This window comes from Bemisia tabaci, chromosome 7 (assembly GCF_918797505.1).
Source record: "Bemisia tabaci chromosome 7, PGI_BMITA_v3".
NCBI lineage: Eukaryota > Metazoa > Arthropoda > Insecta > Hemiptera > Aleyrodidae > Bemisia > Bemisia tabaci.
Genome location: NC_092799.1, coordinates 23,640,788 through 23,655,677, shown reverse-complemented (window position 1 = coordinate 23,655,677; position 14,890 = coordinate 23,640,788). Strand labels below are relative to the sequence as shown.

Below are 14,890 nucleotides of genomic sequence, written 5' to 3'. Positions count from 1 at the left end.
AATCGGTTTTCGAAGAGCTATTAAGATCAGAGTGCAAAAAAGGAATTGGAAAAGGTTAACCTACCGCTGTCAAATCGATGTAACCAATGACATGTGATAATTATGTTGTCTACCATGAAGATTCGATTCGAATGTCATGTTTTTATCGGAAAATCGTCGAGGTGTTAGCAACGCGTCCGTCAATCGACCCGGCTGCAACTCACAATCAGAGACTCGTCTCTGGCTGCAACTAGCTAGTGCGCAGGATGTCAAAACGCCTTCAATTTTTTGGACGCAATACAGACATCCGTCGAGGTTGTATAGTTGCATCAAGGCGTTGTCGCCAGCGCGTCCCAGTGTTCATCACTATGGACGAATATAGGTGGTGTAAAGAAAGTCAAAACGCCTTCAATTTTTTGGACGCAATACGGACATCCGTCGAGGTTGTATAGTTGCATCAAGGCGTTGTCGCCAACGCGTCCTAGTGTTCATCACTATGGACGAATATAGGTGGTGCAAAGAAAGTCAAAAGGCCTTCATTTTTTTACTTTTTACAACTCGATGGGCAGATGGGGAAACCATGAATCTCCGTTTTCGACGTTGCAGGCTCTGTCAAACTTCATCTTTTCTTCGGAAAACGAGTCAACGTAAAACGTAAAACTTCGTGACTTTTCCTCTCTGTTAACAGAAAATTCTGTATAAATTTCAAGCCGCGTCTGTCGATCGTCACATCTTCAGCTAGTGCGCAGGAAGTCAAAACGCCTTCAATTTTTTGGATGCAGTACGGACATCCGTCGAGGTTGTACAGTTGCATTAAGGCATTGTCGCCAGTCCATTGTGTCGCCAGTCCATCCATTGTGTCCCAGTGTTCATCACTACGGTCGAGTACAATTATAAGTATACTGCGGAAAGTCATAAGGCCTTCAATCTCTCGCAAATGTAACACGAACATCTACCGAGCACGATTAGTTTTATTCTCTTCGGAACAAGTGAGATTTCTTTAAGACAGACTTAAGCACGCCTATTCCGGACATTGTCGGACTCAAGGAGGGGGGGGGGGGTACTATCCCCCTCTTTCAGCCAAATACAGAGAGAAGAAAGGAAGAAAGGGAAGAAAGAGGAAAAAAGGAAAATAGACAGAGAGTAAAAGTTCAAACAGGTTACAAAAGTTTTAGTTTGTTTTTGTTACCGTTCGTTAAAATATCTGTGAATATTTTTTCTGATGGCCAACAGATTGATGATTCCGCTTTACAGTTATTTCACTTCATAGAGGGACGATAAGTATAGCTGACCATTAGAGAGGGGTAACACCCTTCTCCCTCCCATCATTGTTATTGGTTCGGTTAAAACTTATGCAGTATAATAAAAATGTGTTTGTTGCCTATTTAGTGAAATTTAAGGCGAACTGGAACTGGACTACATCAGGCAATAGACTTCCAAAGTTATCGGTTCAGTCAGGGCCGGATTAAGGGAGTAGCCACATGGGCCATGGCCCATGGCGGCAAATACAGGGGGCGGCAAAATGCTGTAATTTTTTCAAATTTAGGTATCAAGAAAAAAATCTGATTCAGGAAAAAAAAATTACAACCGAGAAAAGGCGAAAAAATCTCTCATTTCCTGAGAGTCAAAGTATAGTAATTTCTAATTTGTTCGTATTTCGGTGATACAAGAGACAGCGCCTTCCATTAGTCTAGTTGAGAGAGAAACCAAACATGCAATTTGGCCTGGAGCGGCGCGGCGCGGCGCAGAGAGCAATGATGACGAGGATTTGAGATGGAAAGGAGAAGCCCTCGGCGCGCCGGTCAGAGGGAAACACATATTAGCGCCTACAAGACTCTAAGAATACTTCACGCACTGCGTCAAACGTAGTGCGGTCAGCAGCGGTTGGCGTGAAACGCATAGTGCCTACAAGACTGCATGAATACTTCACGCATTGCGCCAAACACATAGCGCGGTGGCGGAAATTAAACTTATTAAACCACATTCATGTTTATTCTTTCATAATTTTTTCGTTCTTTTCTCATAAATGAAAGGTCTCATAAATGAAAGGTCACACAGAGGTAGGTTTACGGAACTTAAGTTTTGCGCAAAGTTCCGCGAACTTTTGCTAGTGTTGACAGGGCTTCACAAAAAATGTGCCCAACACGAGTAAATACCAAAGACATAAAGACGGAGCACTAAAAGCAAAAAATGAAGCTTCTAGAGCTTCTTTTCAATCACCTCTACTATTGGCTAGAGGATTGGCGGCGAAATCGGGACAAGTTTGAATTCAAATGTAGGGCGGGAACTAATAAATAAAATTGCGGAAACAAAATATTTTAGGTTGATTTTTGCCCAAATTCAGGTACACACTCATATTTTTTTAACTTTAGGTTAGTTTCAGTCCGTCGTCGACCGATTAATTTCATTTGGGAGTAACGTTGATCTAGAACTGTAGCGGCCTGTTTGAACCTGCAGAACCACCATGAGCAGAAGAAAAACTAACTTTATGTGAGATTACTGCCTGTTACCGAGCAAAAGTAGGTGTATTATATTAGGACGCAGACCGAACTTTCTTAGTATATTCGTTTTAGGAATTTAAAATACGTTTCAAAGAAGAAATGTGCAAAAATCAAGAGGACAAGTTCAAATCAAATTTCCGTTTGCCGCCATGGATTCCCGCGCTCATTTACACACTCACACAAGCGCGCAGCGCCGAACCTAGCTTCACTTTTTCCCCGTGCTTTTAGATACGAGCGCTCCGTCTTTATGTCTTTGGTAAATACGTCTTATGCACCCCTCCTCCTCCGGCACGTTCACTTGATGGCTTGTATCGATGTTTCAAAACGAATGTGAAGGGGCGGCAAGTAGGTGAATCCGGCCCTGGGTTCAGTTAAAACCTGCGGAAAGTTTTAAATGTGTGTTTCCCGAATGAAAGACATCAACTGTAGAAAATTAATTTGCCATGTAGAAGGTGAATCCGGAGATGCGGGTTCTTTTTTCGTCTCAATTTGTAGTGTAACAAGGCGATATTGACGACAAAAGTGCGGAACCACGTAAGTACCTCCATCGTGGTGTTTCAAAATCTCCAACCCCGTACCTTTTTTTTTTTTTCATTTTTTATTTTTTTTTTTTGTTTTTGAAGTGAAACAGGTCAACTTGATGGCTCAAATTTTTGACAGAATATTTTGCTAACAGAGAAGAAAATTATGATAACGTCTTCAAAAACTTTCGTTGACTAGTTTTCCAAAGAAAAAATCAAGTATGACAGGAAGTCCACAACGTCGCAAACGGAGATACGTGGCTTCGTAGTTTGGCCATCGAACCCAAGTAGCAGTGATCGTGATAAGTTGTAATTTGATCAGAGGATTTTCATCGCATTTTGGAACAAAATCGCGATTTTATCGACGGTGATTTATCGCAATATCATCTGACAAAAATCGTGATAAATTGAGATAAAATTTCGATTCTATTGAACGCGAATTTATTGAGATAAAATCGCGACAAGATTGAGAATAATCGCGCAGATGTTGATGATCCTAGCGATTTTATCGCAAAAAAATCTTAACAAATCGCGGTTTCAAGCCACTCAGATAGGATACAGAAGAGCGCCTTCAACCCACTCCGTAATCTTAATGCAAATTTCTGATACAACTATTCGTGCGTCACGACGATAGTTATGCATACCCGGCTAATTGAAGGCAAATCATTGGCCCAGGCAACAGGGTACAAATTTCAGCAATGTGATATGTAATTTTTAGGGAGCAAAACCTCCGGGGCTGTATCCCCTGGCATCCAAGAAGTAAAATCCCCAGGGGCTGCTCTCCTTGGCATTCAAGAAGTCCAACCCCCCGGGGCTGCCCTCCCTGACACCCAAGCAACCCAACTCTCAAGCCGCCCCCCTTGGCATCCAAGAAGTCCAACCCCCAGGGGCTGCATCCCTTGGCATCGTAGGAGCCCAACCCACTAAGGGCTGCCCCACCTGACATCAAAGAAGTCCAACTCCAAGGGGCTGCCCCCCTTGAAATCCAAGCAAACCAACCCTCGGGGTGCTCCCCCTGGCATCCAAGAAGCCCAACCGCCAAGGGCTGCCCCCCTCGGCATCCAAAGAGCCCGACCCACTGAGGGCTGCTCCACCTGACATTCAAGAAGTCCAACCCCCAAGGGCTGCCGGGCAGGCACCTTCCCCCTCCCCTGGTCCTTTAACAATTACGCCTTTAGCCGATTAAATCTTTAATAATACGACTCGGACGTATGCCTCGTATATTTGGACAGAGTTGCGTAAAAGTGAGATGAAAAATTTGAAAGATTGGAATTTTCCTTGAAATACTTCATGAAATTTCTCTAAGTTGTGACAAATCATGTAAAATATTTTCAGGGGCTGGGTATGCAACACGCCTCAAATACAACCGAGGAACTGAAAACATAATTTTTTGCATTCAGGTTTGAGAAGTATTTTTCATTAACCTCTGAAATTTCATGCTATTTCATCTCCGATCTTAATTTTTTCCCCCTGAAAATTGCAACCCTGTCCACGAGCGAGCGTTACTTCCAATCATCTTTCAACTTCCAATATAATTGACAAAGCAGCAGTTTGGCAGCAGTGGATGTGCAGTGCACACAGCGCTCTCTGTTTGTAGAATAGTATACTATGTTGATACGGCGTTCGCGCAACCGTCAAATCGTCAAAGTAACCAAAACTATGAAGAAATTATCAGTGAAAATCCAAATATTGTGAAAGATAACCGCGACGACTGCATATTTACTTATCAGGACTCAATAAAGAATTGAACTTTTCGAAAATGTGAGAGTTGAATCTTGAAAGCGCACTGCACTCACGTTATTATTAATTTTAATGCTCATTTGACAACTGTGTTCATGAATCATAACACAGCTGATCGGGTGTTGTGTTTACATTCTACAGCGAGATTCTCGAAAACTGTTATCATCGTTTCGTATTTATAAATGGTTTTAATCAGTGTCTTTTCTACGCTGAAAGCTACAAGTTTTTCAGTGTTTGAATGATATTTCACAGCCATACTTAGTCAATTGTACAATGACTTCCAATTCCAGAGGAATCATCAGCGTGCGATTCAACCAAGATCAAGGTAACTCGGTTTCCTTTGTTTCATGAGTTCGAATCGTTGATCCGATCCTCGCTAATGCGCAATTAACTGAAATCTAAATAATCTTGATGTCATCATGCGATTCAAGTTTCAAAATCGTAGAAAATTATCCTCAAATATATCTCCTAACGCATATCTGAAAGCCTTTGATCCAATTCAGCCACTGTTCCTTAGTGGCTCGCGGTAGCAGCTGCCTAATCCTCATATAAATTTACATCTTATGAGGTATTTACCAGCAACATTCTCCTGTATGAAACATGAAATTAGATTTGAATTTGCTCACTGAAAGGAATACAATTGACTGCCCAGATCTGCCGTGCTAAGTAAAAGCGCCATAAATCCATCAATACTTTCCCCCGATTTTTGAAACTTTACACTTTATACAATAAAAACTGTTTTACCTATGCACCTCAAATTTTCATGTTAAATTCTTGATAGTATTGAGAAAGAATTCTGTAAAAATATGGTCCTATAGTACACGTGTTTTTCTGCTATGACACATTGTTTCCAAAAAATTAAAATGGCGTTTACGGTGTTTTTTTGCTGCACGGCAGATATGTATTGTGGGGAAACTTACTCATGAAAACCGTTATGATCAACAGTTACTCTCGTGCAAGTTGATGATTTATCTGATTTTGAATCTGATTTGGTTCAAGACAGTGATATGATAGCAATCAATTTCATAATGATCTTCTAGAAGACCAGAATAATAGACTACTCATCTGAACATATGGGTCTGAACTCCCTCTTGTCTCACCATGTTGAGGTGCACATAATAGACCACTACAGTGGTATGGATGTACCCAGTTATATTTTCTCTTAGGTACTACCCAACCAAAAACGCATTGGATTATTTATTGTTATGGAAGAGTGTACATGAAATAATCTTGTTTATTAAAGACTAAAAAATTACTGTTCATTTTTATTTCTGTAATTGTGCCAAGATTCACTGAGTAAGATGCTATCCAGGCAGTTGCATAAAAGCGATAAATTTCAGAAAAAAAAGAGACATAACAAGATTATAAGTAATGTGCGTTTAGATTTCTTTTTTCCTAATTAAAAGTTCCACAGGTAATAGGTATTTAACAAAAAATAGATCTAACTTGCACCATAGGGACTTAATTTTTTGGCAACTATCCAGGAGAGTTCCCTCAGATCCCCTTTGATGCCCATACTCTTCCGCTGAAACCATCCGGGGGGGAGGGGGGGGGGGGGGGGTGAAATCTCCATGGGGTGGTAAAAAATCCAAATCCGGACACATCTGTAACAATTTTATTTTTCATGTAAGTAACATGTATAATGTAATGCCCAATATTTCCTGAAAAATTAGAACCTTGCGGAGTGATTTTCATGATCTTCTATCTCAGTGTACGTCTATCAGATTCCAGAAATACTTAGATAAATTTCTAACTCGGAATATCTCAATCCTCAACCATTTTTCATCTCTATGTTCCAATAAATGTAGAGTTAGGGGGAATATCACCCAAATCCACCGTAAAAACTCACGAAGTACTTCCCATAAACAACTAAAAAAATTCATAAACTTTTCTAATGATTGTTGTTTTGTTTTGACGCAGTTCTTGGGACAGATCTTGAAAAAAAGAGCCTCCCTTTCAATGCATCAAATTTTCTATTTTTATTACAAAATGTCGGTTGATTTAAGCAGGACATTTTCTCAGACCAGAACCTCTCTCTGTATGAAAGCAAAGGAAAGCCCATTTTTTCTAATATCCTCTTTTAAACCTTTTTGGTGTGGAGATGAAGAAAAGAAAAACCTGCCTTTATTTTTCATTCCAATTACCTTCCTCCCTCCTCTTTTTTTCACCGTGCCATGTACCCTCAATGAATTTCAATTATTTGCTTACTCATTCTTCTGTAAGTGCAAAACAGAGTGTGAAAGGAAGATTTTATTTAATGACAATGCTTATTATAGACACATCTATTTTTAAAACTATTTCTAGAACTTGGGAGTTCAGCAAAAAAATGCTCTTCAGTTAGTGATAAGGAAATTCAAGTAGATAGGGACAATAGTGTTAGGTAAATGTTATTCTAAAGATAAATTTATCATGTGCCTCATTTTATATAATCCCGTTCTTGTCGCTTAGGTTATCAGCATTATTTTTATTGTCAGTTTATTATGCGTCGTAGAAAATCTTCAAAGAGTGTGGAATCATAGTTGTATTCCACTGCCAGATCTCAAAAGAGATTCAAGCTCTCTCATATTCTGACGTCTACTCATAGATGCAGGAACGCCCTAACACCAACTATATTTCTGACTTTCTTCAATAAAGCTTTTCGATGCCTCCTTATGTCCATTTCAAATGATTTATATGTATTTGGAATCAGTCATTTCTAGCCTTGTTTTGTTAACAGGTTGTTTTGTTTGCTGTATGGAAACGGGTTTAAGAATTTATAATGTCGATCCTCTCGTGATGAAAGCAAAGTATGGTAAGGAATGTTAAATCAAACCCTTTTTCCTAACTACAAGATCTGATGGTCCAGTTCACTGCCTGCCATCGTTGAACTCATACAGGACATTATTATTTCTGTCTTGAGAACAAGGAAAACATGAGAAGCAGATGAGGATGGTCAAGGAATTAATTTGCATCATGGCAGTTGAACTGCAAAACTGCACATACCTGTGGCAGTGTTTCAAATCTCTGCTGCTCCTTCATTTTGTAAAAGGAGACCATACCAATATTATGGTTTGAAACTTCCACAGAATATTTTTCACATTGAGGAAAAAAATCAGCAAGGTTTCAAGGAATGATGTTCAGTAGTTTCCGATGTAGAAAATAAAGTATGACAGGAAGTCTGCAACCCTTCAAACTAAGTTACGCATTTCTGCAGTTTGACCATCAATGAGTAATTTAAAAACTTGCAACTTTGTACTTTGTTTGAAAAAATATTGTTCAGATTATATGGATATCACCATTGCAACTGTCCCAAAAATCATCTGAAATGAATCAAAAGAATACGGAATAAACCATTACATTACATGTCTTTCTAAAATGTTATGGTCAGACCATGTTATGTTAAGCTCCATGTGTAAAATGTGAGAAGCAGCTCCTATCCAAGATACTCTAAATCATTTAATTGAAGATGGATGATCTTATTTAGCTGCAATGATTTTACTTGCATACATTGTCGTTGAAAGAGATTGTTTCGAAATTAGGTTGGGATATATGATTCTCCATCATTACTTGTGTGAAATTTTCGAGACCCCAAGAGGCATCATATAAAGTTCTTAATGTTTTAATACTCAGCATTACATTGCATTGTAATGACACTTTATATCATTGTCTTCATATTTTGTTGCCAGCACACATTATTTTCCAAACTCCCAAAAGCACTAAAATGCTCACAGCTTGTAACATATTAGTGTACTTACTTTATTTTTCTCACTTAAAATCATCGGTGGTCCAAAAAAATCGTAAAGCCAATAAAATGACACTCATCTCAGTGAATCAAACTTGTTTCTCTCCATTTGGTTTCATGGAGAATGAACATTTTGATTTTGAAAAGCCACTTCAAAAAAAATTGTTCTTCAGTACAATTTTATTCTTGAAGTGCACTATCTAATTTTCCAGTTATATTTGTGTCCTTTATCCAGATGTCAACACTGTCGGCAGTTTAGCAATTTGTGAAATGCTTCACCGGACCAATCTCTTTGCTGTTGTCGCTGGTGGGAACCAACCAAAATTTACAGACAACTGTGTTTTTATCTATGATGACATTGCCAAAAGTTTTGTTCTTGAAATTGTGGTAGAAACATCAGTTAAGGCAGTTCGATTACGCCGGGATAAGTGAGTACATCTTAGTTTGGTATGAGTAATAACAAATTCTGTAAATTATTATAACTCATCAGAGAAAGATTCAATTCCACTAAAATACATTCTCTGATTTCAATTTTTTTTTGTTTTTACGTAACGTTTTTCATAACTTGTCTACAGCAGTTTACTTTTTGCTCTCTATCCAAAAAAAAAAAAAAAAAAAAAAGCAAACTGAAATGATTCAGAAAGAATTTTAGGATTCTAGCATAAAGCTATAATATTATCTAAATTTGACCCGTTTAGAAGAAAAGAACCAAGCCACATCAGCAATTGCCAAATTCAACTGGGCAATTTAATTTTTTACAAAAGAACGTTTGTGCAGAACCCTTTGAAATTTTTAGGAATTTGCTTCATACTATGCAGAAAATTCACTGAAATTTGCACAAAAATCTGCACAACTGAAAAAAATTAAAAAGCCCAATAAAATTTGGCAATAGCTGATGTGGCTTGGTTCCTTTCCGCTTAACGATGTCCAATTTTTCTTGTCTTAATGTTTCTTTTTTCTCGTTTGTTCTGTTTCTAGGCTAGTGATAGTCACCTTATCTCAAATAAATGTGTTTTCCTTTCCAAATCCAATAGAAAAATTATTCACCTTAGAAACTAGGAAAAATAAACTTGGTCTCTGTGAAATCAGCCCTCTAGTCTCATCTGAGAAACAAATTCTTACTTTTCCGGGACACAAAGTTGGCAGCATTCAATTAGTTGTAAGTATGCACCAATAATTTTTTTCATTATATCAGAAGAGTGAGGAGTTGTCACGTAATTTTACATTGCTATGAAAGGTGATCCAAGTGTCCCGACCATTAGCACCGAGCATCACCCTTGTAACTTTTAATTGAGCAAATTGGGATAGAGATTTGAAATTTTGTAAGTATTCCTAGGTCAAAAGAAACAATTTCGGGAGCCTGCAAGGGACCGCTCTAAAATGAGCAAGAACCTTAGATGTTGCAGGGGTGGCGTAGAACGTATGGACCACCCCATAGGTCAAGAATTTTGAATCAAACTTGTATCCCAAAATGAAACTAGCTTTCGTATAAGTGTACATAGAATGCCATATCGATAAAGAAACTGCAGAAATAAGTATTTCACCTGTGGTGTTTCAGAATCTCTGCTTCTATTTAAAAGAGACCAAAACAACATCATGGTTTGAAATTCACTCAGAAAGATTCTCTTTTAAGATTAAAAAATCACCATAGTCTTCAAGAAATGACGTCTAGTAGTTTACCATGTTGAAAATAAAGTATGACAGGAAGTCTGCAATGCTGCAAACTGAGATACGCATTTTAGTAGTTTCATCATTAGGACGTTATTGTTTCGTATTATGGAGCAGCTCACATAACACTTAATGAAACCAAAATTAAGTAAAAATTATTAGAGAATATCAGAGTGCCTTTTTGCTCCTCCGACTCTGCCTCGCTCTTGGAGTATGAGATGGATTCCGAGCGGAAGAGTATTTGAACCTCAGGCTCATGCTTGAAGTGAGAGAGGGGTAACAGTGGTTTCTCTACTGTACAGTATTTTAAACCCCATTTTTCATTTGTGAGAGACAAAGGAAAATCTTATGTATGGATAGAAATGATATGTATCTGAAATACATATTAAGGTACTTGATTTTTTTCTATTACATTGTTCCATAATATCTTTGTATCTCAAACTGTCATTTTATTTTGAAAGACTCTAAATATATGAAACAAACTCCTGGTCGTTTTTTTTATATTTATATTTTATCAAGAAAAACATAAAAATATCGTGAATACTATAATGATAAAACAAACACAATAAAATGGGCAACCGAGGCTAAAATAATACACAATGCTCGGGACCTCTCTGATTGTTTTTGATTTTTAATCATTCTTGTTTTGTTTGATCGAGAAAGGGGTTGCAACCACCCCCAAAACGTCCCAGGCATTTTTTTGTTTTTCAGCCTTGGTTACCCGTTTTATCGCGCTCGGTTTTTCATTATGTTATCAAGAAAATCCAGAGAAAATAGAACCATTTAACACCAGTATTAGCTAAAGTTCCTGTTTTTGTATCTCTAAATTCAAGTATTTCTATATCTAAAATACCGTTTCCTGCCAACTTTCAATTAAATTTGCTATTTTACTCCAATAGGACCTATCAAACACTGTAGCAAATGCATCAACGGCTCCTGTCACGATAAACGCTCACCAAGGAGACCTTGCTTGCATGGCCATCAATTCTCAAGGAACTCTAGTCGCAACTGCCAGCATGAAAGGCACATTGATTCGTGTCTGGGACACTATCCGTAGATCTTTGTTTGTAGAGCTACGAAGAGGATCAGATCCAGCCACACTTTATTGGTAATCAATTAATGCTCATATACTTCAAGGTTTCAACACATGGGCATGAAAAAGCACTTTGACGTTATATGTGAAAGGAGAACATTAAAAAAAAAGATGCGCCAAAATTACGCACCATTTTTAAAAAGAAATTGGCTTACTCTATCTTCAACCTACAATGTAAATTTGCAAATATGTAACTTATTTCTTCGTTTGAATGAATGTAACTGTCCATGGAAAATGAGACCTTGGTGGCTGTGAGCCAATATTTCTGAAGTATTATCTTTGTGAGTGATTTTGGCAAATTGAGTAGAAAAATTTGACGTTGGAACTCTCCGAAACTAATCCATAAGTGGGACATAAACTTTTGTAGTTTGCATTCTAACCAGTGAATTCCACGCACTAGCTCGCAAAAAAAAAAACGCCGTTTACATTGGCCAAATTAAGCATCAAAATCATCCTATTGGTTCCGTCAGGAAAATAATGAGAGCTTGTTTCACGTATGTTTCTTTCTTTCTCTAGTGCAAGATTTTTTTAGTTTGGGCCATAATAGTCAGTAGCCATGAAAATTCTTTCCATGTAAAATGTACCAAAATTACTTCATAATAAGCATTAATACGTATTATTTAAAAATTAAGACATCTAATTATTGTAAAAAAGAATCAATTAATGAACAAAAGATAAAATGTTTTGTTTCAGCATAAATTTTAGTGCTGATTCCAAGTACCTGTGCTGTTCAAGCGACAAAGGAACTGTGCATGTTTTTGCATTGAAAGATACACATTTAAACAAGCGATCTGCGTGAGTATTTTTTTTTTTTCAAAATATTAGTTAAGGATTAAGGCAACTTATATGTACTCAGTTCGAATCAGATGGTTCCTCAAAGCTAAATTTTTTCACAGAAATGCTCAGCCCAGCAGGGGATTTCATCCATCCTATATTTTAGTTAAATATTTCCTTACTTTGGAAGCAAGGTCCAATTGAAAAATCAAACAAGTGCTCACAAAATTGCAGAGAAAGTAGTTCAGGAAGTAAGCTTTTATATTTTTCTTTTAATGGAGGACAAAATTAACAACTATATTGTCAGATAGTTGGAATTAAAGACATTCATAAATCATTTTATAAAGCCACATCAAGAGCATACGATTTTTCCTAAAAGAAAATTTCAATTCAACTGTGGGCTGTGATAGGTGGAAGCAAGCTGGTCTACATACTGTCGTGCTAAGGAAGTACACTGTATGAACATCCAAGAGATGCCAAATTTCCTCAGATGTTTTAATTTTTAATGAGGATTATGAATATTTTTTCTTGAAATTTTCAGAGACTGCAGACTCAACTTCAAATGAAATTCTGTGAGAAGTTCGGAAAAAACCATCCACCAGTTTTCCAACAAATTTGCATTGTATCAAAGGAAATTCGGTATCGCCTGAAGGCTCTTACAGCGTTTTCTGTAGCACAGCAGATAACAGCTCAAATGGACCATGTTAAATAGAAAGGAACCAAACCACATCAGATATTGCCAAATTTAATTGGACGAATTAATTTTTTACATGAAAACGGTTGGGCGGATTTTGGTGCAAATTTCAGTGAATTCTATCCATAATACGACGCAAATTCCTTAAAATTTCCAAAGGAATCCGCACAAACGTTCTCTCGTAAAAAATTGACTTGCCCAGTTTAATTTGGTAATAGCTGATGTGGCTTGGTTCCTTTCTTTTAAACACGGTCCAAATGTAGCTCAGGAAATTCTTTTCATTGCTCCTTTGAACTGGAATATACAATTGAGTTTTTATTTCATTTGCAGGCTGTCTAAAATAGGATTACGAGGAAATTATGTAGAGTCACAGTGGGCCTTAGCGAATTTCACAGTTCCACCGGAATGTGCATGCATATGTGGTTTTTCATCCAGGAATTCCGTAACTGGTAATTATAAATCTGAATTCATTAAATTCAACCTGAAAATGATCACATTGTTTACCTCCTAGTATTTTCAAGAGAAGCCCCAATTGGCTTTTTCTGCCGCCTGGAAATTAGTCAAACTCTGCCGCCCTCCAAAGGATCTTGGATAAGGAGATCCTTTACAAATAAAACGTTAAGGAGGTCTCTTCCTGGAAAAACATCATATCTCTTTTTCATGCTGCTCTTTTTAGTTTTAGAGCTTGGTCTCTTGATTTTTTGTGTCTGACTTTTTGCCCTTTACTATTTTGATGGCCGAAGTGCCAAACTACGCACACACGGAACATGGAGATATATCTTCATTTGCGACTCTGCGGACTTTCTATTATTATATTCCATATGTAAAATATACTCTATATTTTATTTTCTCAAAGGAAAAAAAGCCAACTTTGTAGCTTGAAATTGATGAAGAATAATCTGCTAACAGAGAAGAAAAAATAAGGAAGTTTTCAAGGCATTAGGTTGACTAGCTTCCTGGGGGAAAAATAAAATAGGACCAGAAATTTTGAAACAGCGCAGTGGAGGTACGCAATTTTGCCTTTTGGCCAATGATTTCTTTTTATTCTTTATTCTTATCCTCTCTAACTCATTCTATTTCAATTTCAGCTGTTTGCGTGGATGGTACTTTTCACAAATATGTTTTTACGAATGACGGAAGCTGCAATAGGGAAGAGTATGATATTTTTGTGGGTCCTGACGTTGATGATGATGAAAGTGATGACTTTTAAAAGGTCATTGTAACATTGGGTGTTACTATTTTCTTCTTACCTGCTTCCAAAAAAACTTATTCTGTTGCTTAAGTTATCTTTCTCATAATTTTTGTATGTGTTGATATGTAGAATTATATATTTTAAAAACAGTGCTGCTGAAGGGCTCAGAGGGAATCTCAAGTTTTGCCTCCCACAATATACAAGCGTATCTGATTATGCAGTTGTGAGAGATAGAGAATAAAAATAATTTAAATTTTTAAGCTATTATAAGCAGCCCCAAATACAGTTGTTGGACGCACAAAAAAGACATTTATTGAGAACTCTATGGATCTACTCTTTAGGAACTGGGCATGAAGTATATGATAATTTAAATGACTTCATATCATTGACAGTTCTAGCAAGTTGACAATATTAGGTCTCTTACAAGGTCTGTTTACTTAAACGCAGATAAAAAAGTCAACAATAGTCAAGAAAGTTTTTCTCTTTCAAAATCGATTATTTATAATGGGTTTAAAGGAGGGAAAAACAGTGTCACAAACTTGCGAGAATTGCCAATGTACTGCATCTATTTTCTACTGTTAAACTGCATTGTCTAGAGGAAAAAAATCCGCTAGGTTTATCTAGAATAAAGATTATTTAATTGTTTTTATCTTTATATTTTATTATTATTGTGATCGACATTGTGATATGATTGTAAATAAATGCCTATACTTACTTGTTTATAATTCTGAGTTCACGACTTGTTTACTTTTTTTGAAAGTACTTAGGGTAATGTTAGCCTCTAATCAGAATGATGGCAGATGATGTTTTAAGAATATCAAAAAAATTACTACAGAAACAAGTAGGAATGTATTTTTTATGTAAATTTGATTTAAAGGTAATAGTAATGTTAAAACGGGGAAAAATGAGAAGAAGAAAAAAGAAAATTGAAGAGATATGCAGTTAATTCCAGTAGCTCAACTCTAGCCCACTTTTCAATGATTCTTTAAAATGAGCAATGTGATACT

The 14,890-nt window shown here is 37.0% G+C and overlaps 1 protein-coding gene across 3 annotated transcripts; it reads left to right on the top strand.

Moving 5' to 3' along the window:
* Window positions 1-2,886: 2,886 nt before the first annotated feature.
* LOC109032757 (WD repeat domain phosphoinositide-interacting protein 4) lies at window positions 2,887-14,608 on the top strand. 3 transcript variants are annotated; one of them, XM_072302935.1, is made up of 8 exons: window positions 2,887-3,014; window positions 7,458-7,532; window positions 8,698-8,890; window positions 9,441-9,621; window positions 11,030-11,238; window positions 11,917-12,018; window positions 13,022-13,140; window positions 13,780-14,608. In XM_072302935.1, exons 2-8 carry the CDS (start codon window positions 7,475-7,477, stop codon window positions 13,899-13,901), a joined length of 984 nt encoding a protein of 327 aa, XP_072159036.1. In that variant the 5' UTR covers window positions 2,887-3,014; window positions 7,458-7,474; the 3' UTR covers window positions 13,902-14,608. The 3 variants fall into 3 exon arrangements, with proteins under 3 accessions (XP_072159036.1, XP_018900579.1, XP_072159037.1); XM_019045034.2 differs by lacking the exon at window positions 2,887-3,014 and adding an exon at window positions 4,844-5,066; XM_072302936.1 differs by lacking the exon at window positions 2,887-3,014 and adding an exon at window positions 5,291-5,309.
* The last annotated feature ends 282 nt before the right edge of the window (window positions 14,609-14,890 follow it).

Excerpts from the sequence above, each read along its gene's own strand:
- LOC109032757 (XM_019045034.2), top strand. The coding sequence starts at position 5,015 with ATGACTTCCAATTCCAGAGGAATCATCAGCGTGCGATTCAACCAAGAT. Across the intron at positions 9,622-11,029 it reads TTGGCAGCATTCAATTAGTT|GACCTATCAAACACTGTAGC; the intron begins GTAAGTATGCAC and ends TTACTCCAATAG. Across the intron at positions 11,239-11,916 it reads GATCCAGCCACACTTTATTG|CATAAATTTTAGTGCTGATT; the intron begins GTAATCAATTAA and ends GTTTTGTTTCAG.